Source organism: Taudactylus pleione, unplaced genomic scaffold, assembly GCF_031769625.1.
Source record: "Taudactylus pleione unplaced genomic scaffold, aTauple2 ptg000043l, whole genome shotgun sequence".
NCBI lineage: Eukaryota > Metazoa > Chordata > Amphibia > Anura > Myobatrachidae > Taudactylus > Taudactylus pleione.
Window position 1 is genome coordinate 15125253 of NW_028284445.1, and position 23235 is coordinate 15148487.

The 23235-nt window shown below is 46.8% G+C and overlaps 1 protein-coding gene across 1 annotated transcript in view; it reads left to right on the forward strand.

Moving 5' to 3' along the window:
* FLT3 (fms related receptor tyrosine kinase 3) overlaps window positions 1–23235 on the forward strand; it is a 210091-nt gene that overhangs the window by 65674 nt on the left and 121182 nt on the right. Inside the window, exons 2-8 of the mRNA XM_088460269.1 lie at window positions 4176–4294; window positions 5807–6012; window positions 12033–12148; window positions 13141–13252; window positions 15756–15913; window positions 18847–18974; window positions 22801–22954. Coding sequence (XP_088316395.1) covers window positions 4176–4294; window positions 5807–6012; window positions 12033–12148; window positions 13141–13252; window positions 15756–15913; window positions 18847–18974; window positions 22801–22954 — 993 coding nt within the window. The remainder of the gene's footprint in view (window positions 1–4175; window positions 4295–5806; window positions 6013–12032; window positions 12149–13140; window positions 13253–15755; window positions 15914–18846; window positions 18975–22800; window positions 22955–23235) is intronic.

The following is a 23235-nucleotide window of genomic DNA, read 5'->3' on the forward strand; positions in this document are numbered from 1 at the left end:
ATTCATGTCTGCAGCACTTGTCCACATACTACAGTGTAAGTACAGTGCTCCATAAGGATGTAGGAAAGATCATACTCTCTATGTATTCTCTGCGACCCACCCTGCATCCATGCTTGCTGTGCCATCCACATCGATCCCTTGCACGGGATGCAGTCAGGAAGCTGATGGTTGAAATCCCGACGCCTGTCATTAGATTTACACCAGGAGCCCGACGTCTGGCATATAGAACGAAGGTAAGCCGGGCGCGGACAGCAGTGGTTTAGGTTTTAGGGCTCCCGGGGGGACTTAGGGTTAGGCACCCCCCTTTGGGAGGGTTAGGTTTAGGCTAGGGGAAGGAGGGATTAGAGTTAGGCACCCCCGGGGGAGGTTAGGGTTAGGCACCCCCTGGGAGGGTTAGGTTTAAGCTGTGGGGAAGGGGGGGGGGTTAGGTTTAGGCACTCAGAGGGGGGTTAGGCACTAGGGGGGGAGGTTAGGGTTAGGAACCCCTAAAGGAGGGTTAGGGTAGCGAGTAGGCTTAGGAGTACTTACCTAAATTAGCGATCGGGATCTTCACCCCTGCCGAGCATCCGCTGTCGGAATTAGAACCGCGCGGCCGGCGGTGTTACATACTGATTCCCTTTCTGATAAGCATCTGAGGTGCATGTTTTCTTCAGTCAATGCCAGTGAAATAAATGCAGACTAACATTGAAGCCGTTATGCATGGCCAGTTAATTGGGTATGTACTATTTTCCGGTCTGGGGATCTGTTATGGTTGTGACAGCTTAGATTTACTCAGAAGGCTGATGGCCACCTGATCTGCGGTCTGTGTTTCCGGTTTTGTCTTTGAGAGATCGCAGCTGCGATGGCATTTGCGTGTGAATCTGAATCAGGCCCAGCGACTGCAAACAGGCCCCCTCCTCTCTTAAAATGTCCCCAGTTCTTATAACTATTTTACCATATTTGGACCTAAAATGGACGTATGAGATGGATTTTATGGCCTGATAAGAACTTTAGTTCTGTTTTTTCCATTTAAAAACAATGCCAACCCTAGGCCTATTACCATTGTATCTTGGAAAGGCATGAAGCCCATCCCTAACCCCTTTATAGCCTCGCAATACACTTCCCAGAATAATTATCATTAATTACTGTATATTGCAGACTCCCTGACATTAATGTAGAGACAAGGAATATTTTCATAGTACGGATTTCAGCAGAAATATCTACACATTATGGTTTTTAGTGTTGCCATGCCGTTCCGACCACAACCACACTACACAGTAGAATGAGTTTATTTTTGTATCTCTAGCTTTATTCATAGGCTTTAAGGTCATCAAAACTGTAAATGTATCAATAAATAAGACCCAATGAGTCGCATTACACAGAATGATGTATTGCCATCCACTAAACTGCAGTTTAAATTACAATTTGTTGTACTGACCTATGTACAGTATCCTCTTGGGGAGAAGCACAAGCTGGATTCAGAGGTGTTGGATGTCAAGACATAATACAAAATTTAGGTCAATGTGCTAGTTCTGCGCAGAAAATTGAATTTAATCGTCAAGGCAATGGGAGTGCAGAGAGACGCCACTGATTCAATGTACTTTTGTGTCTTTCAGTGCTGGCCTCTGCTTGTTTTCCCTGGATGTCTGCAACATTTAATTATTATTATTATTATTATTATTACTATTGCTGAGTTGTAAAGTACCACAGCGCTTGACAGTGGGGAAAATTTGAAGGAAAGTGGTGACTATTATCTCTATTTATCAATATTATTTTTACTAAAAACAATTGGAAAAGGGGTGTTTTCACACCCTTTTCACATTTTTAGCATCACATAAATGTATTAAAGGGCTTTTAGAGCAGTATTCATGAAAAACTACTCCAAGCCCTTCAATTCGCATATTTTTAGTAATCAGATCACATTTCCCATACTTGTAATGGGAAATGTGATTTGCTCAGGTTTGCTAAAAATATATTGTGAAAAAATGCCAGGGGAAGCCCTATGATAATAATGCCACCTTCACATGGCATTATTAGGGCTTTTCCCCCTGTCCCCCGACTCCTGCTCTGCTGTATCAGGCAGAGTAGAGCCGAGAGCTGATCAATGTAAAAGAAAAAGGAAAAAAAACCCACACACTTGCTTGCATCCAGGGACGGAGAACGGTGCTACGATGAGGTCCTCTGGTACTCCTGTCAGCTGCTCTATGCCAGGATCTCAGTTTGCAGCAGGGCACAGAACAGGTACTGTAAAGGTACACATCCACATGCCGATAATACTGAGCGATTGCAGATTACGACATCGTAATCCTGCAATCGCTCAGTAATCGTGCACAAATCGTGTACTTTTAAGTCGGAAACGACCAGCAATGCTCGCTCCCGCTGGTCGTTTCCGACATCAATCATCGCACGAAAATGCTGTACAACCTGACGATAACATCAGGTTCAGCATGGTAGTGCATAATTGACGTGCCTACACTGAACGACTGAATGCTCAGTGTAGGCACAGCACAGACTGACAAATGACTGCACGATTACAATGTCGTAATGGTGCAGTCGTTTTAATGTCTGCAAGTGGATGTGTGCCTTTAGTGTAAGCTGAAGGGGGGAGGGGTGCCACGGGGGGAGGAACAGGGGGGCAATTTGGTCACGATGGGGGGGTCGCTCAGCTGGAGGGTGCATGTGTGGACACCACGCACTGTATTTTTTTGCGAAAAAGACCATGAGAAGTGTGCTGAGGGGATTCGCAGTGACAGCGCTTTATCGCAAGCTCTGCCCCTGCATGCAGATGTTAGTACATCCAAGTAATATTTCCTAAATACGCAATGTGAATTTAGTAGAAAAATATCACACTACAGCCGCATTTAAATTGCGTATTGTAGTAAGTAGGGGCCTATGGAGGAAGAAATAAAGATCTTAGCTCTGTGTTTGATACTCTGAGCACTAGGTAGTATTCGGGGATCCATGTGGAGATAGTAGAGAGACAGTTGGTCACACAGATGGGCACAGCAGCAGCAGTCACTTCGGGTGCCATCAGCATAGAGTTGGTAGCTGAAGCATTAGCTGCAAGTTGTGACACGGATTCATTTTATTGACTTCAGTGACACCTGCTGGTAAATTTACTAAAAATAGTTTTATGCCAATTTTGGGCTTTTTCTGCGCTTTTGGAAACCCGTTAAAATAAAATGAGGACCCCCCTCCCGAGGATCAATCAACTCTTCCCCATATTCTTGGTGGAGTTGGATGTGTGGATAACTGTGTAAAATATAGAAAGTAATATTGTCCTTGAAAGTGGGACTACAGGTGCCAGCAGGCCTGTCCTGGGTATGCCGACACTTGTAGAACCATAAGTGCCAGCATGCCCGGACATTAGGTGTCTGCTGGTCCTCTAGTCCCACTGTGAAGAAAATATTAAAATAATGACAGGACACAGGGGTCTATTTACTAAGCAGTGTTAGGAGACAGAGTGAAAAGTGATAAGGTGCCAGCCAATCAGCTCCCAACTGTCATCTCACAGGTTGTGTTTGAAAAATTACAGTTGGGAGCTGATTGGCTGGCACCTTATCACTTTCTTATCACTTTTCAGTCTGTCTCCTAACATTGCTTAGTAAATAGAGCCCACAGACACTAACCCACACTCACACTTCATACTTACCTATATATTGGATGTGCTCGGTCCCCTTCTGCATGCAGCAGTCCATGGGTCTTAGTAAAACAAAACAAAAAATGCTGTTACCTGGACATATTCCTCCCATGTGGGTCACTGTCATAGGAGTCTAGGGGGAAGAGCTGATTGGCTAAGCGCCAGACGCTATCAGCCAGTCAGCAGACGCTGCATTAGAAACCATCCGGTGATTGGCAGAGCGTCCAGCTCTTAGCCAATTAGCGCTTCCCCCATTATCATCTGTATATTTAGAATTACAGTGGGGATTTAAAATAGTAAAATGTCATCCTGGTGCTATATATGCTACTGTATTTCCCACTGACTGAATGAACCCAGGCTAAATTAATTATGGCTAACAGTAGCATTTGAAAGAAGACAAAAAACACATCTTTAATCACAATCTCAGCAACAACATCTTCGCTAAAGACTACTCCAGCTGCTGAAAGAAGTCTTATTTCATGTATTCCATAACCAATAATAATAATACGTTTTCTGACTGTATTTAAATATCATGATGGATTGTTTTGTTTTGCAGTTGCCGTCTTTTTAAGCGTATTTACTGCGGGTACACAAACTACACAAACCTCATCAGACTTTAGTTGCTATTTAATGAGGAACAATACAGACAATGAGGAAACTCCATCTGAGTTGAAGGTTAGTAATAACTTTCTCTTTCTTATTATGTGTACACACCGTCAGATATTCTGGTCGATATAAACGATAACGATATCGTTTATCGTTCGATCATTTATATTGACTGGAATATTACCCCGAATGGTCGATATAGATATCGACCATGGCCCGTGCATGCAGGCCAACATGGTCTATATCGACTACGTTAGCCTGTTTACTATAGAGACCCGCGATCGTTGATCGTGGGTCTTTATAGTAGTTGGGGGGTTGCTGCATGTGCTGGATGTTCGATCCAGCACATCCAGGACGACCAGACAACGATCGTCTGATGGGACAGGAGTGCACATGCGGGACCTACAGGTCACGCATGTGCACAAGAGCCGGAAGGAGCCGGACAGGGGCGGAGGGATCTGAAAGGATCCCTCTTCACGACCCGGGACTCCTTCCCATAGGGAAGGAGCGGGTATCGGGAGCATTCGCCATCCGAAGATGGCGAATGCTACCGCATTCAAGCTTATGAATCCCATGCTCTACCTCCTTGATGAATGGCCCGATAACTTAATTTTTACAATTGCAGGCGAAAATGTTCATTGTCACCTGCTTTTGTAAAAATTAAGTGATGATGAATAGGCCCCTATGCATAAGAAGTGAAATGACCACAAAGACAATCATTTCACTACTCATTTGGGAGCCGGGGCCGCTGTGCACATACGCTGTGTACTGACCACGCATGTGCGGCAGCCATTGCTTCCAGATGAATCCTCTCCTGGTAATTTTTGCAGAATGCATCCCATAGGCTACAGTGGTTATCGCCATCTTTAGATGGCATTAGCTACCAGGGCCAAATCTGACAGCTTCACAGCCCCCAGAGAAACCTATGTGGGCGTTGGCTGCTGTTGGAAATGGAGGGAAAGAAGCAGATATGGAGATATCTGCTACGGTCCCTCCTTCATACATTCGGGGATCTTTAATATTTGCTAATACCCCCCCAAACATTGTGTTTTTGGGGGATATGTCACAAATATAATTGAATAAATATGCCCTATACTCATCTAACACTACCTCATGAGGAAACACATACACTCCTGATAATCACCTAAAGACATCACAACATTATTCACGGCCACAAATGCACAGTAGTAATATAGTATAGGACAAAGGAAAATGGGATACAGAGATGCAGAGGCAACATACAGAAAGAAAAAACACTCTGTACAGGAGAAAAGGTGAGGAAGCCCCAAAAAGTACAAAAGTAAAGATAAAAAGAAAAGGGTAATGTTGGAGCGCTGAAGAGAGAGAGAGGAGGAAAGGGAGAGATAAATAAAACCCAGGCAGTGCCAGGGACAACAGCTAGAGGACAATATTTTTACATGATATGTACCAAGCACACTGCTATTTTACTATGTACATTTACATTTCAGCCATTTAAATAAAAAAACTGTACTTGTAACAGACAAATATATGAATATGTGATATTACCAGAAACACCACTCAGATAAAGATAACTCAGATAATTTATGGATGTTTCTATAGGCTTCCTGTACCTTGGACCGTATTACTGACTTGAACTGTTCGCAGATATCAGGCTACATTTACAAAGCAGCCGTGAAAGTGACAGTCAGTGTATTTGCCTCTGTAAAGCTGAAAGTGCATCAGATGATAACAGAGACAGTATCTTATGTCTGGCTGCAGAGGCAGAACAGCACCTACTCTCATGTTGTGCACTCTGTGGAGAGCGGGTAAGAAAGATTGACCTTCTGTGCATTGCTTGTTTGTTAAATGATCTTATCAACTAGGGGTAGGTGACATGCGGCACTTCAGCTGCTGTGGAGTACTACACATCCTAACATGCTCTACCACAGTTTTGGCTGTTAAGGTATGCTAAAACTGTGGCAGGGCATGCTGGAACTTGTAGTTCCACAGCAGCAGCAGTGTCGCACGTTGCTTACCCCTTTAATAAACGATAATTATTAGCTTATATTTAAAAATGTATTAATAAAGGAGATATGATCACAAGGAGAACAACCCAATCCAGAATACCCACAGCCACCCCCATATTTCCTAACAACAGAAAGAGACTCATGGGGCTTAGCCACTGAAAGAGACCCATGGGGATCAGCCACAGAAAGAGACCCATGGGGATCAGCCACTGAAAGAGACCCATGGGGATCAGCCACAGAAAGAGATCCATGGGGATCAGCCACAGAAAGAGACCCATGGGGATCAGCCACAGAAAGAGACCCATGGGGATTAGCCACAGAAAGAGACCCATGGGGATCAGCCACAGAAAGAGACCACATGGGGATCAGCCACAGAAAGAGACCCATGGGGATCAGCCACAGAAAGAGACCCATGGGGATCAGCCACAGAAAGAGACCCATGGGGATCGGCCACAGAAAGAGACCCATGGGGATCAGCCACAGAAAGAGACCCATGGGGATCAGCCACAGAAAGAGACCCATGGGGATCGGCCACAGAAAGAGACCACATGGGGATCAGCCACAGAAAGAGACCCATGGGGATCAAGCACAGAAAGAGACCCATGGGGATCAGCCACAGAAAGAGACCACATGGGGATCAGCCACAGAAAGATACCACATGGGGATCAGCCACAGAAAGAGACCACATGGGGATCAGCCACAGAAATAAACCACATGGGGATCAGCCACAGAAAGAGACCACATGGGGATCAGCCACAGAAAGAGACCACATGGGGATTAGCCACAGAAAGAGACCACATGGGGATCAGCCACAGAAAGAGACCACATGGGGATCAAACACAGGTTTTACATTCTTGCCACCAGCAGTCCATACAGCTTCAGTTTAAAAACCAGATGACGATAAGGCAGAAAAGAGGAGTTCTTGTACAACAGCAAAAACAAGGCCTATCTCTGCCATGCTGGACAAGAGGATGTCACAGTCCAAGCTAATATAATTTTAAAATACAGCATCTGCTCATATTAACCCTTGAATGTCCCCTTCCAGCTGGTTATGCCCTAACCACTAGAGATGTGTGCGCCTCCCCCCCCCTGTTTTGGTTCTAATTCATCATCGTATTTTGAGTTTAGCAAAACCACCCTCAAGTGTTTTGGTTCGGATTTAGTTTTCAATTCCTTAAAAATCTATGAAAATCAATAACAAAAATCAATAAAAAATCGATAAAACATCTATTTTGGACCTGTTTATTTACATGCAACCAAAAACCCAAATTAGTTTTTTAAATTCTAGTTTGGAACCGACTGCAGAACCAAACTGGAAGTTCGACTAGTTCGGGTGTGTTCGTATTTCAGGAAAACCGAACCGCGCTTCTATACTAACCACTTAACCTCCTCTGGCCTGGTCTTACAATAACTCAATAACCTCTGCAGCTGCAAAGCCCCAAACTAAACACCTTTGTAAACAATGTCAGATTATGCCAAAATTAAATTATGGAGAACAAAACAGGAGAACTGTTTATATCTAATTTAGTTAAGGCAATGAGTACAGGTACCTCTAACACGCACAGTTGATTCAGAGCATCTGAAGTCACCTAAGGCTCCATACTAATGACTATACACGTGGCTTACTAGCCTCTCTAGAGCACTAAAATTGCTGCCTCTTGAGAGGTCAAATTGTCCTCTTGACCATCGTCAAATCCTGCATTTGTTTTGGCTGCTTACCTCATTTGTAAAGAAGCAATTTATTGCACTCTATTTCTATATACATTACTCAACAAATATATGCACCTTGTCTTGGGGCTTATTATAACTAGGGATGTGCACCGACTCCTGTGTTTTTGTTTTTGTTTTGGATCTGTACCTCCTTCAAGGGTTTTGTGTTGGTTTTGGATCTGTATTTTTTAAATAAAAACTAGATAAAAAGTTTGAAAAACAGCTAAAATCATGTAATTCATTCAATCCAAACCCCAAAATTCGGATTTAAAATCCGAATTCCGAACGGCAAAAAGGTCAGAACTGCAACCCGGATTTACATGGATCTCCTCAAGAGATTAGAACCGTGACTTGGATTTACCTGGATTCACGAATTTCGGGTGGTATCGGATTCCTGGAGAACCGAACCGCACATCTCTACTTATTACCACTAAATCCGGGGGACAACAAACTGAGATTAAGTCAGTGGCGTAACTAGGGTATTTGGAGCCCAGGGCAAACTTGAAAAGGGAGGCCCCCCCTTGATATGTGTGGAAAAAAATGGGCGTGGTGACTTAAAAATGCTGCGTGTCAACATGACACACCCCTTTATTTTCATGCTGAACATTCCTATAACTCCAATAGTGCCCCTTATACAGTAACCCCAGTATGCAGTTGTGGTCCCTCTTATGCAGGCCCATAGTGGTGCCCCTTATACAGTATCCCCAGTAGTGGTCCCCTTTATACAGCCCCCAATTAGTTCCCCTTATTCAGTGCCCCCAGTAGTGGTCCCCCCAAATGCAGTGCACCATGTAGTGGTATCCCCTTATGCAGTGCCCTTTATATAGTGCCCCCAGTAGTAGCCCTCCCCCCCATGCAGTGCCCTTTATATAGTGCCCCCAGCAGTAGTCCCCCCCATGCAGTGTTCCCAGTAGTGGTCGCCCTTATGCAGGCACCAAGTAGTGATCCCCCCCCTATCTAGTGCTCCCTGTAGTGGTCCCCCCAGTGCAGTGCCCCTAGCAGTAAGCTTCTTACAATGTGCCCCCAGCAGTAGTCTCCCCTCCCATGCAGTGCCCCCACTAGTGGTCCCCCTGATGCAGGCCCCCAGTAGTGATCCCCCCTATCCAGTGCCCCCTGTAGTGGTCCTTCCCATTATTGCCCCCAGTAGTGGTCCCCACAGTGCAGTGCCCCTAGTAGTAGGCCCCTTTTATAATGCCCCCAGTAGTAGTTCCCCCCCCCCAAGTAGTAGTCCCCAGTAGAGGTTCCTCCTCCCGATTAAGTGCCCCCAATAGTAGCCCCTCCCCAGTAGAGGTCCTCCCAGTAATGGTGCCCCCAGTAGTAGCCACCCCCAGTAGAGGTCCCCCCAGTAGTAGCCACCCCCTCCCCCGTTGTGCCCGCACTAGTGCAGACAGGTTTAAAAAATATATATATACAAATATACTTACCTGAATGCACGTTGCTGCTCTGGACCACGACACCGCTCCCACCGCCGGTGCCTCCCGGGCTGGCGCGCTCAGCATTATGGGAGAGACGTCATGATGTCATGACGTCTGTCCCATTACCCACTGCAGGAGCTGGACGGAAGCCCGGCTCTTGCAGTGGGTGCTGCAGCAGTCAATGAGAGTCTATCTGACTCTCATTGGCTGCTGTTTAACACACGCATCACCGCCAGCGCTGGCGGCGATGCATGTGTTATGCACAGCATGAGCCCGCCTCCTGGCGCTGTTGGGCAAGCACTCAGGGGGAGGGAACGGGCTCAGCTGTGCAGCACATGACCGGCGCTGGAAGCTTAGCACCGGTCCTGTATAAATGTGTAGCGCTGACCGCACTCACTGCGGTCGGCGCTACACTGGCTAACTAGGGCGGGCAGGTACCGCGGCCGGTGGCGCCCCCCCGCGCCACTGGTCCCACGGCGCCCAGGGCACGCACCCTGCTCGCCCTGCCCTAGTTACGCCACTGGATTAAGTGCACTTGATTTACATTAGTAACCTAGAGATATAATTCTGCATTGGGAATTCTCCAAGGAAGATGTACTAAGTCTTGGGGGTATATTTACTAAAGTGTGGGCTTTTAGAAGTGGAGATGTTGGCCATAGCAACCAATCAGATTCTAGCTATTATCTTCTAGAAGGTGCTAGGTAAATGTCAAGTGGAATCTGATTGGTTGCACTTCTAAAAACCTGCAGTTTAGTAAATATAACCCTATGAGAGTGATAAAGTGGAGAGAGATAAATGGCAGCTCCTAACTGTCATTTTTCAAACAGCCTGTAAAATTACAGTTAGGAGCTGATTGATTAGCACTTTATCTCTCTCTCCGTTATATCCCTCTCCAAGGCTTAGTACATCTCCCCCACTAGTATGTGGTAAAATAGTTTTCTGTTTTGTTTAACAATCCACAGTTTTCACTATACGGGAAATGCAGGTTTAGAAGCTTCGAGAACCCACTGACCAAGTTCCTAATCCTCCCTTTTCTGTGTTCCTTAATTTTAGGTATGTGGTCCACACTAGGAAAGTGAAGTGAAATTCACGCATCATTCACACTAATATAGAGGAGAAAAATATCCAAGAAGAATGAAAATATTATTTAAAGATGTAATTACTGATTTTGGAGTCAGGACGCCAGGGCTGTTTTAACAGCATAGTAGGCCCTGGGCAAAGCAATGCACTGGGGCCCCTACCCACCGTTTCACGGGAATACAAATGTAATCGGTCAACAAAATTAGCCTTTTGATTCATTGGTACTTTCAACAAAATCAATGTTTATAAATAAAAACATTATGTAAAGCAAGGATTACGGATTCCGCATCCCTCTTCTCTTCCCCAGCTTGCAGTGCAGCTCCTGCTCTTCACTGCAGCTGTGATTGTGCCCCCTTTGCCTCCACCCCCTAAATGTGGCTCTGTGGTTGCAGACTGGGAGGCAGGCAGAGAATGCTGTCTGGCCACTCTAACCATCGCCGTAGCTGGACGGCAGTGCGCCCTGTGCAGCACTGCCGCCCCTCTCGCTCCCTCTCCGCCCCCCTCCTCCCCCTGAGCACTTACCTTTTCTTCCAGGGGGAGGAGGGCGCACCACATGCCGGAGGTCTCTCTTCCTGCAGACCTCCGGCACCGGGAAGTGTGTGGCCGGTGCCGGTGGAGGATTCCGCTCTGTGCGGAGGCACCGGCCGCACCACCCTCCCTACGGCCCTGACTCTGACTGGTTGTACTTTACAATCAGAGCGGTCAGGAAGCCACTTTCTCTGCCTGCCTATCAGCTGGCTGCCCTATTTGCGGAGCGAACAGCCGCACACTCTATGTAGATGCCCTGTCAAAAGGCCCCTAGAATTGTGGGGCCCTGGGCAGCTGACCAGTGTGTCTATACGTTAAGATGGCCCTGCAAAACACCCATGATATATACACCAATATTATAAGCGTCCTAATATAGTGTTAACACAAAAAAACAGACTTGTCAGTAATGACCACAGGGAACTGTATTTAATCAGAAGAAGAACAGATCTAAACTGGCTACTTCCTTAGTGACCAATTCTAACACCACAGATATAGATAGTTTCTGCCAGCTACCATCATGAGAGCCTTTGCCCATAGCCTTCACCAGGGCATTCTGCTGTCATGGCGCAGGGTGTGTTCACAGAAAGAATGCTGCAAGAGTTTTGGCCGATTTTTTCTTTATTAAGGTTTCTTTCAACAGTTTTTCTTTTTTTTAAACAAGTTTATTTTTTTTTATTTTTTAGAAACTAGATAAGCCGCATGCACACATTGACAACTAACTGTCCAGGCAAGGGGTACTTTAAATGCTGCCAGTGTTGCCAGAAGGCAAAGCATTCTGGTAAATATGAGTTTCTATCATTGTGATGAGCAGTGGTAGAATATCTTCTTTTCTAAGGTATCTAAGTAAATAGACCCTTAAGGTTGTATTTATTGCTTAGAGTGTATAGAGGGCCAATCTGATGCCAGATCAGAACATTAGAATGTCCGCACCGCAATAGTAATCACATGCCAATCCCAACAGAGGGAAGAAAATACTGTATATCTGTGTGAAACATGTCTGTATATGAAGCAATGTTCATTTATTCAGCATGATCACATTGGAAGAATGATCGACATTAGTAAAATTTAACTTTTTTTTTTTTTCAGACGTTCCATTTATTTGCATCTGACAAGAGTCACTGAAAAACAAGCTGGAGAATATACGCTGATGATAAAACATGAAGTATCCAGCTACATCATACATTTTGAAGTGGAAGTAAAAAGTGAGTAAGCCAACAGTCAACTAAAAGCACATGAGAGTTCATTTCCAAACACAAAGAATGTCCTGTCACTGCATATGAGTGTGCATGTGTGCGGCCGAGGTGTCAGTTTTGTGCACATAGATAGGCTGGGAAATAGGCGGGTCTGGGGGCCACTACACATCACTAGTATTCTACGTTCTTAGTGGCAGTTAAGTTAAAGGCACTGCAGCCACAGTAGCCTTAAAGTGGGGTGTAATCATCCAGCCCCAAGGTGCCCAGTTAGAAGTCAACATCTTCTCTATTTCCATGCCAATAAGGTGAGACCCATCTGGCAAGATGGAGTCACTGGCCTTCCGGGTAGAGGGTAACAGCCGACATGCCATTGTGCTGTGCACCACAAATTATTTGATCTGCCAGACCCTTCTGATATTACACTGTAAAGAAAGAAGGGTAGGGGCGAGGGCTGTCAGCAAACCAAGAGGCTGGAGTCCCTGCACATCATATACATAAAGGGACTCATTTATCAATGCGTTTTATCATACGCTCGTACGCTACAAGCTTTAAAACTTGTTGCATATAATAATGGTGCTGCAGCCAATCAGCTCCTAACTGTCATCTGTTTGAAAAATGACAGTTGGGAGAGACTTGTTGCGTATGATAAAACTCGTTGATAAATGGGTCCCAATAACTCCTAAGGCCCAGTTCCACCTCCCCCTAGCTGACTGATTGGCTAGTCACAATAGTCACAGTCAGTGTCTAATAGAACTTCTCTCGTCCGGAAGTTGTTTCCAGTCTCACCACGTTCTCCATTGAATCTCTTTTACCTGCCTGTATCTTTCATTTTGTTTAGTGTGTCATCACATACTGTAACAAACAATATCCTGATAAACAATTAAAAATTTTACTGGTTGGGAAACTCTGATTCGTGAAAAGGATTCAGTTGTATTTGTTGTGTCATGAATATTTTAAAATACTAAATTTTCAGATCAAATATTCTTAATATTTTGTTTCAGGCAAACCAAGGAAACCATATTTTACAATATCAGAGAAGAATGTCATCTGTTTAACTGAAGGTTCCCCTGCACTTGCAGTTTATTGGGTATCGTGCCTCTCACCTATTGGCGGGTATGAGAAGATGTTCTTGTATGTCAAGGGACTGAGTATAATAATCTTATATAATAAAATTAACTGCTGATTAAAATGATGTAGTTACAAAGGAATGTAATGACAGTTATTATGAACTATGACCCATCCCACCTGTGTCAGTGATGCACAAGAGAGGATGAGGTGGCAGTGATAGAGAGAAACAGTGGAGGAGGGAGAAAGAGTTGGGGTGGGAACAAAGAGCAAAAAGGAGGAAGAGGGAAAGGAAAGATATGAGGAGAAAATATTGAGGGGAGAGAAAGAGGGGCCTGGGACCCTTAGAGAAAAATTCGTAATTGTGTAAGGTCTGTCTCCAACATGCGTGTGCATTGGGAGCCAGAGTGTGCACCCCAACAGCTTCCACTGCTAGGGAGATGGGATAGACTTAGCCTAGGAGGAGGACCGGCCGGTAATGGGTTAAGTATGCAGGGGTAGTAGGTAGGGGGCGCGAGATAGAGAGAGGATGGGGCTGGACGCAACTGGGGTAGGACAGAGGCTGAGGTGACCCCGGCATATGCCAGGTTCCTTTACTAGAAAGTAAATAAATAAAAATCAGGCAAGGCAACCCAATTATATTCATTAAACCATAGCTACAGTACTTTAACAATAGTTCTCAGACACGTTAGAGAGTTTTGGCAAAGGCCAGACTGAATAGCTTTGGATGTCCATTAATACATTTTATACAGTGGGATAACTAGGGTATTTGGAGACCAGGGCAAGTAAAAAAATTAAGCCCCCCAAGTATGTGCGCACGCTGAAAATGTTGACGTGGTCACATACAACAAGGGACATGGCCACTGGAAAAATGGGGAGTGTCAACATGACACACCACCGTTTCTCATCACTCTGGGCACTCTGTAGCAGTGCCCCTTATGCAGTGCCCCTATACAGTGCCCCCAATAGTACCCCTTATACAGTGCACCCTAATACAGTGCCTCTTATGCAATGCCCCCAGTAGTGCCACTTATACAGTGCCCCCAGTAGTGCCCCTTATACAGTGACCCCAGTAGTACCACTTATACAATACCCCCAGTAATGCCCCTTATACAGTGCCGCTAGTAGTGGTCCCATTATGCAGTGCTCCCAGTAGTGCCCTTTATACAGTGACCTCAGTAGTAGTCCCCCCTATGTAGTGCCCCCAGTAGTAGTTCCCCCTATGCAGTGCCTTTTATATAGTGCCCCCAGTAGTAGTCCCCCCTATGCAGTGCCCCCAGTAGTACCCCTTATATAGTGCCCCCAGTAGTAGTCCCCCCTATGCAGTGCTACCAGTACTGCCCCTTATATAGTGCCCCCAGTAGTCCCCCCCCTATGCAGTGCCCCCGGTAGTGGTCCCCCCCTATGCAGTGCTCCTAGTAGTAGTCCCCCCTATGCAGTGCCTCTTATGTTGTGCCCCCGGTAGTAGTCCCCCCTATGCAGTGCCCCCAGTAGTGTCCCTTATATAGTGCCCCCAGTACAAGTCCCCCCTATGCAGTGCCCCCAGTAGTGGTCCCCCCTATGCAGTGACGCACAAAGCCACGGGGTCCAGCGGAAGGAACCGGACGGGGCAGATCCCTCTTATCAACCCGGAGCAGGAATGCGGGAGCAAATGTCATTTGAAGATGGTGAATGCTCCCACGGTCAAGCTCCGAAAATATTATATTTTTGGTACTTGATGAATTTAGGACCCCATACTATGGGGACTGCAGGACAGATTGGGGCTGAAAGATAAGCAGGAGATATCACTGATATCTCCTGCTTTACCTTTATAATCAATAGTCCCAATCCTCAAGTGTTGATGAATGGACTTCTTAGACTCTAGAAGCCGTTGGCCGTTGCTTTGGTTAGACAAATCCTAATACCACAATGAAACCTGAATCTTGGGAAACTCCACAGGATGCTTCTTACTCCCAATCAAAATCCAGGATGCCAGGCATCCTTACTGTTCCCTTAGCTCAGCTTCCCTCGCTTTACATGTCTCTTTCTCCTTTCATGTATATTACCATGAATTCAGAGGGACAGAAATCACTGTTGCAGTTGTGTGTAGGTCCAGTGACCTACGGCCAGATCATTTGAGTAGCAGGATGTCAATAGAGTGAAAACAGTGCTGGTCAGTGACAGGAAAGTCCTCAAGATACTCATGTAGTCCACTGGCGGCTAAGTAGTCAAAGAGTGTTAATGTGAGGAGTCACTAGCAGCACAGATTAAGGATGCTGTAGCTCCAATATATAAAGAAAGGGAACCAATTTACCAGTAAGGAACAGTAAGCTACTTGGGCTCATGTGAGTAGACCAAGTACTGTAATTTACCCTTTCTATATATCTTATAGTTGTTGTTTTTTTCTTTTCATGCAAACACATCACCACTAGTAACTGTCCTAACGCTCTTACGCTCATAATTCTCATTACTACATTTTGGGTTTTACTTTCCCCCTCCTATTTTACTGCCTGTCAGCGCTTTTGGTCCTGCTGTGCCATTTAGTAATTTGGTCCTGGTATTCTTATTACAGGTGTGAAAACAAGACAGGTTCTACATACAATGAGACAGATGTTTATGGGATTGTACATGTGCAGCACAAACTACAAGCAAGTTACCTCCTGGGAAATGTTGTCCAGTGTTGTGCTGCCAATGCACTCGGTAGAGAGTGCAGCCAGCTTTATACAATAGGTAACACTTCAGCTCATGTGCTGTGTTGTCAATAATGTCAATTTTATTTCACAGTTTGTGCCCTATTTATCACAACCCATCTCAGATGCGGATGTGATGTGCTAAATTTGCCAGGATTCGTAATGCGATATTTGAATACATCACAAGGATGTATGCAATATCTCATGCAGTGACGGAGCTTACGAGAAAGCTCTGTCCCTGCGAATCTTCATCGCACACTTCTCAGGGTATTTTTTGCCAAAAATACCCTGTGACTGGTTCTGCAAATGCACCGCCATTGCCCCCCCCCCCTCACGCGTGAGACCGCCCCCCGCAATTCCCTTCTCTCCCACTAAGCTGGCACTTACCTGCACGGTGATCAGGGATCCAGTGAGCTCCCCTGTGCTTCCAATCAGCTGATTGTCGGGCTCTTGCACTGCGACCCCGGCATGAGATGCCGGCTTACAGCACGAGTCAGATGCCGGGGTCCTAGAACAAGATCCCGGCGATCAGCTGACCAGAGGCACAGAGGCGCTCACCGTAGCCCATTCGTGTCCCAGAGTGACTCCTCCATCGTGTCACCACCACTTTCCACTATAAACATCCTGCTGTCACAACTGCATAAGTCCTTGAAATATGAGTGCACCTCGGTGCACTACAATACCCACCATACCCTGTATGCTTCTGGCTGCAACTGGATATCATTGCATCATATACCTGCTGCATACTGTTAACCCTGTGTTATCCTGCACCTGTTTCTACTTGTTGATAAACCATTCCCTGGTTAAGTTTATCAGTTTATCTGCGCGTGGACTAACCTCCATTGCACACAGCTGCCACCTAGTACTAATGTAGGGTCTGTCAATATGTATTACATACACTGCCCTTTGCATGAGGCAGATTATAGCTTGTTGCTAATTATGCCCTCTTCATGGGCTGCCACACTCGCTTCAAAATCAAGCATTTGGGAACTCCCCAACTCAGCATCGGGGGTCTCTCTGTCTGCTAGCTGCCAGGGATAGATTTGGTATACATGCCCCAGCTAGCCATCTCCCATGGGGATCGGTATGTATTACCGCCGGCCGCATGGTCGGCGGTTCAAATCCCGACAGCGCATGCCCGGCAGGGGTGAAGATCCCGACTGCTGCTAAAGGTAAGTACCGCTAATCTTCCCCCCCCCCTAACCCTAACCCTCCCCCCTCCAGTGCCTCTCCCTTACGCCCCCCTCTAAGTGCCTAAATCTAACCCCCCCTTCCCCTAGCCTAAACCTAACCCTCCCAGGGGGGGTTCATAACCCTAAGTCCCCCCTGGGAGCCCTAAAACCGCTGATTTCCATGCCCGGCTTACCTTCGATCGGTAAGCCGGGTGTCGGGCTCCCGGCGTAGATAAAATGACAATGTCATTTGCACCTTGCCAGGATTAGACAGTCGGGAAGCCAGCGGTCTGGGATGGCGTCCGTCGGCTTCCTGACTGCTTCCCCTCCCATCTTAAGTTCCTCCGCTCTGATAATTCCCCAACAGGTCAGCTATCCATTAAGACACCTGGCTTTATGTAAGTACATTTTAGAGTTTTATTTACTTATTTATTTACTTATTTCTAATAGATCCCATGTTATCCACACAGTTAAAACCATTAGTGATGGAATTTGGGACAGTGAGGAGTATATTCATACCGTGAGCACCATTACTAAAATATCACTTTCTTTATAATGTACAAAAGCAGCATAAACTACAATTACAGCAGGTGCAATGTTCTGTTATTTCGCACATATTGTTTTTAGAACTTTGGGGCTAATTAAGCATTGTACGCAAGTGCAGTGCTGAACACAGAGGGCCTGATTCAGAGCCGAACGCTCTGACCAGAGCGCTCGCTCTGAATCAGGGCCCTCCTCCCTCAACTTGGAGCGGCCTCATGGACGCTCGCATAGCTGTGGGTTACCACCCACAGCTATAGCGAGCGTCCATGATGATGGTCGCGATGGTCAAGACCATCGCGACCATCGGGCTTGCGACGAGACCCTGCGGTAGGGTCTCGCTGCCGCAAGCCCTGGAGTGATTTTGGCTCTATCAGAGCCAAAATCACTCCCACTGACATCACTACTGATGTCAGTGGGGCCAGACTCAGACGGTAGGCGTTCCCATGGGAACGCCTCCGTCTGGCAGCTACGCCCCCGGCACGCCCACCAAAGGGGGTGTGCTGTCACTCACCATCGACCGCACGCCGCCTTTGGTGCGAGACCCATAACGATGGCTTGGCCCCTCCGTCGTGCGCCCTCCGTCGTGTGCACGCGCAATTTGGCAGCATCGACCCACTTGCGAGCGTCCAGGGCTCGCGAGCGGGTCAGAATCAGGCCCAGATTCCCAATAATCAGGATAAACTTGTGTGCAATCCTGAATAAGTTCCAAAGATCTAAAAAATCTGTGCAAAATAACAGATTGTGCGCAGGACACATTCTACGAGTGTTCAGAATGGGTCCTGCGTCATCGCACGCAGCCCCTTCTAGTCCTCTGCTTGATTAACAGGCAGAGGCATTTAAAGGGCGATGTAGGGGTAGGGTTGGCCGGCGCTCCCAGAAACTGGGGCGAGTCCGCCCCGTTTTCCGGGAGTGGCAAGGCCAGGGACTGCGTCCATGGATGCAGTTTCTTGGCCTCGTAAGCCGGCCAGCCTGAGTAAGCTGAGGCTTACTCAGCTGGCTGGCAGCCCGGCGCAGTCCACCTTCACGACCGATAGCGCAATGGCTATCCCAGCCTGTGACCTGGGTCGCAGTGCTGGGATCACAAACGCAGCAGGGGTGTCATACAGGGGGTGTCATACACCTCCTGCTGCATTTGCATATTAGCAAAGACGGAATTGCAATGCTGCCTACGTGAATCAGGCCCTTTATCCAGTATAGATCTCTCTTTCTAAAAAGGAAAATAACAAAACTAAATTTTTCTTGTTATTTTTTTATCAAGATTTGTCGTCTGACAGACCTCAGCCTGAAATGTTCCTTAAAATTGGAGAACCCTTCGTTGTCCGGTGTTGGGCAAGATACAACTCATATAAGTTTAAAATTGAATGGGATATTGAAAGCAAAAGAAAGGTAAGATGTGTATTAAGCAGAGCTGAAGGTGCGTTGATGTACTGTATTCTCACTTCTAAGGGCCATATTCAATACGTCATTTCGCCTATTTCCAATATCTCCGTATTCAATTACATTGACTTGTCGCCGGTGCGAAAAGTCAATGTTAAAAAACAAAGATAAAAGTTAAAAAAGTGCAGAATTGGGGTTTAGGGGTGCAGGCTTCAAAAAAATAGCCTGCACCCTTGGAAATGCCCCCTAAAAATGATCTGTGTTAAAAAAAAGTAAAAAAAAAAAAAATAGGAACACCCCAAAAAATTAATTTACATTTTGGGGTTTCAAAAAAAAATAAAAAATAGGGAACTCACTTCTAAATTAGCGGAATTGAGTACAGAGGGGTTCCCTTATATGTGGCAGGTGTTTTCTTCATTACGGGAGTAGCGGCAGGTGCATTTTTGCAGAATTTTAAAAAATGATCTCAGGGATTTAAAAATATGCTTGCACCCATTTTCATGTACCCCAAATTTAATGGCCATAGTTATTTTTCCCTAAAAAAAACGTTGAGTACTATTCTTCACCGCTTCTTCATAGTTGCATTTATGCACTTGCCGCGGTTATTTAAAAACCCGACTTCCTTCAGCAGGCAAAAACGAGGGTACCCATAGTGATCCCCCATATCTGGACATCTTTAGGGGGGTCCTAGTATGATTTCCTGAAAATTCCTGTTTTTTTTAGACTTTTCCGCCTGGAAAACAGGCGAAGGAGGCGAAAAGTCCAGCAGGCGAAAAGTCTGGACTTCTCGTCTCAAATTGAATACTGGCCTTAGCCTCTGTTTATTTTATTAATATAATGTTCAAGTAAAACATATGCATGTTTATCAACCCTCTTGTGCTTATGCTGCACTCTTTGCAGGAAATAGAGCATTATCCTCCCTAACTTGTTTTGACTCAAATGTATATACTGTAATAATATTGGCTGCTGATAAAAATGATGTTCTCACGTTGGCATGTAATGACTGTTGGTATGAACTTTGACTCCTCCCCCAGTGTCAGTGATGCACAGGAGAGAGGGCCTGCTTCAGAGATGGACTCAAATCTTGTCGCGACTGCGTTTTTGTATGCAGCGGCTGTCCAAAAATATGCAAATGTCAACGTCACCAGGATTTGTGTTGAGACGCCGACACTGTCAGCTTTGCAAATCCAAACGCTTGTGTACAGAGACGCAGCATTGGATGTATAGTTCTGAGCAACCCTATGATTACTGGCTGTTGGAACTGAGACGCCAGAGTCTTTGCAACTGCGTATAGTATAGCAGTTTCAGGCTGAAACGTGCCCTGAAACCAATCATGACACGCCTTTCATTGAGTTGCTATCCCCCTTTACCAGGAGCGCCAAGAGGCTTGCTAGAGGGGCCCGGCGGGGGCCAGCGCCGCACCCCTCCCTCCCTCACCCCTCCCTCCATCACAGTACCCCAGTCAGGGCCGAAACTAGGATATCTGTCACCCGGTACAAGGCAGCAATTTTGCGCCCCCCTCCCTTCCCGTACCTGGATTTTGTCCTTGCTCCTCCATAAGGTAGTGCATTACTCAGACGTCCCTGGTTCCATGCTCGTTGCCATGGGGTTCCATGCTCGTTTCCAGGGGGGTTTATGCTCGTTGCCAAGGGGGTTTGAAGGGAGAAGATGCAGCTCTCAGCATCCTCTCCCTGCAGCGCCAGCGTTCCCGGCACTTCCGGGAACGCTGTGTGCATTGCGCTCTGCTAACAGACACTAGAGGTCCAGTAGGACCTCTAGCATCTGTCTCTTCCTTGGCGGCAGCCATCTTTTGATGGCCGTTTTCAGCAGAGTCCATGCGGACGGCTAGTCCGCATGGAATCTGCTGAAACGGCCATCCAAAAATGGCCGCCGCCAAGGAAGAGACAGACGCTAGAGGTCCAGTAAGGACCTCTAGCATTAGTCTCCTCTTCGGCGGCGGCCATTTTCGGATGGCAGAGTCTGCATTTTCACCCCCCCGCAATTCCCTCCCGGTGCACATGCACCTCTATCCCCCCCCTAGTTGCGGCCCTGCCCCAGTACACAGTGGGGGTCATTTAGACCTGGTCGCAAGCACCAATGTGCTTGCAACCGGGTCGATGGGTAGCCCTGCGCACGCGCAGCGGCCGCGCTGTGTGTGTGCAAGCCCCAGAGCGAGAAACTCTCTCGCTCCGGAGCTCACTACAAAAGGAGCGGCTGTCGATGTTGATCGACAGCTCCACCCTTTTTGTAGGCGGGCCGGGGGGGTGGTTTCCAAAACGGGGCGTTCCTTAAGGAACGCCTACCGTATTGTGGGTGGCCGCACTGACATCATCAGTGATGTCAGTGGGGAGCTTCCTGCTCCATCAGAGCAGAAAGCTCCCTGGGGCTTGCGATTGTCACCATCGCGGTGATGGTGATCACCATCGCGACCATCACCCTGGTTGCTATCTAAGCTGTGGGTGGTAACCCACAGCTTAGCTAGCGACCAGGAGGCCGCACCAAAAAAAAAGAAGCGCCCACCCTCATTCAGAGAGAGCGATCGCTTCTTGCGACCGCCTCTGAATTAGGTCCTAATTCAGACCCCTTTGGTGGGCGTGCAGGGGGCGTTGCTGCCCAGACAGAGGCGTTCCCATGGGAACGCCTACTGTCTGGGGCCGGCCCCACTGACATCACAAGTGATGTCAGTGGGAGTGCTTTTGGCTCTGATAGAGCCAAAAGCACTCCAGGGCTTGCGGCAACGAGACCCTACAGCAAGGGTCTCGTCGCAAGCCCGATGGTCGCGATGGTCTTGACCATCGCGACCATCTTTTTGGCCGCTCGCTATAGCTGTGGGTGGTAACCCACAGCTATGCGAGCGGCCAGGAGGCCGCTCTAAAAACTAAGAGGGACGGCCCTGATTCAGAGCGAGCGCTCTGTCACAGCGTCCGGCTCTGAATCAGGGCCTGTGTGTGCTGGGCAGCAGTGGGATACTGAGCAACAGCCGCAGCAGTCTCCTATGCCTGTGGGGAGGAGCGATCACAGTGATCGCACCCCCCCTGGCTTTGCGCCAGTTGGAGGGGTTCACGGCGCCCCCTTCCCTAGCGCGCAGAGCCGCTACGCAGCGGCGGCACTGAAAAAGTGTTGGTTTTTTTAGCTCCAGGGGGTGTGGTCACACCTCCCGTGTTTAGACCACACCCCGTTCACCTGGGCCCAGCCGTGCTCTGTATGCCCCTTGCCCGTTATACCCACAAACAATCCCTGACAGTGTATCACGTTGCAGATAAATCCTCTCTGTGACTGCAGTCACAAGATCATCACGGCACGTACGCAGTGCAACGTCGAAGCATACACAGTAGAAAAAACATCAGCCATTGGTGAAAACATTGCCATTGCGTCCATCTCTGAATCAGACCCTGAGTGAGGGGTTTGAATAGAGTAAGACAGTTGAAGGGGAGGTGGAGCAAAAGTGTTGGGGTGAGGAAGAGGAGACAAATAAAGTGGATAGAGAAAAGGAACCAACCGATCAACTCCTAACTGTCACTTTACAGGCTGTGAAAAATTACAGTTAGTAGCTGATTGGTTGGTACTTTATCCACTTTATCTCTATACAAGGCTTAGTACATAGATCCCTTAAGCCTTTAAGTGCCACAAATTTGAGTTGATGTACTTACTCAGGGGGCCAGGCCGGTACAACTTTTTCCGACACTACATTTTGAGGCATTTGTTTCTTGAGGCAACTACCTGATTATACTATAGAATAGATATCTGTGACTCCAGTATGGTAAATTGGGGAATAATGTATATATATAATATATATAATAATATATTACTAATGTAGACTTTATTTTCTACACAGATGCACTGCTTTGAAGAAAGTGCTTACGATCGTGATGCTAGTATGGTGAGAGTGCTGTTTGCATCATATCCAGAGATGGAGAGAGGAGACAGCCCCAATGTCACTTGTTTCTCCTCAGATCATCCAAGCAAGTCAGCAAACATTACGCTTTTAGGTAATGTACCATTTGTACAATAAAATGTACCATTTACTTAAAATAATTATTTTATTTTATTTTATAAGTTTGTCATTAAACCAGCTACACTTGGGCTCTAATTCAGTGTTGCACATGGTATACAGACAGACCTTGCGATTTTTTATTAAACAGCGGTTGCACATATCTCAGTCATATCTTCACTTGCTCCACTAGAGTGTACTCCCACCCCTTCCACACACACACAAACACACACTAGGGGGTACATGGGAGTTCTATTAAGAAGTGATGTGGCCCATTCC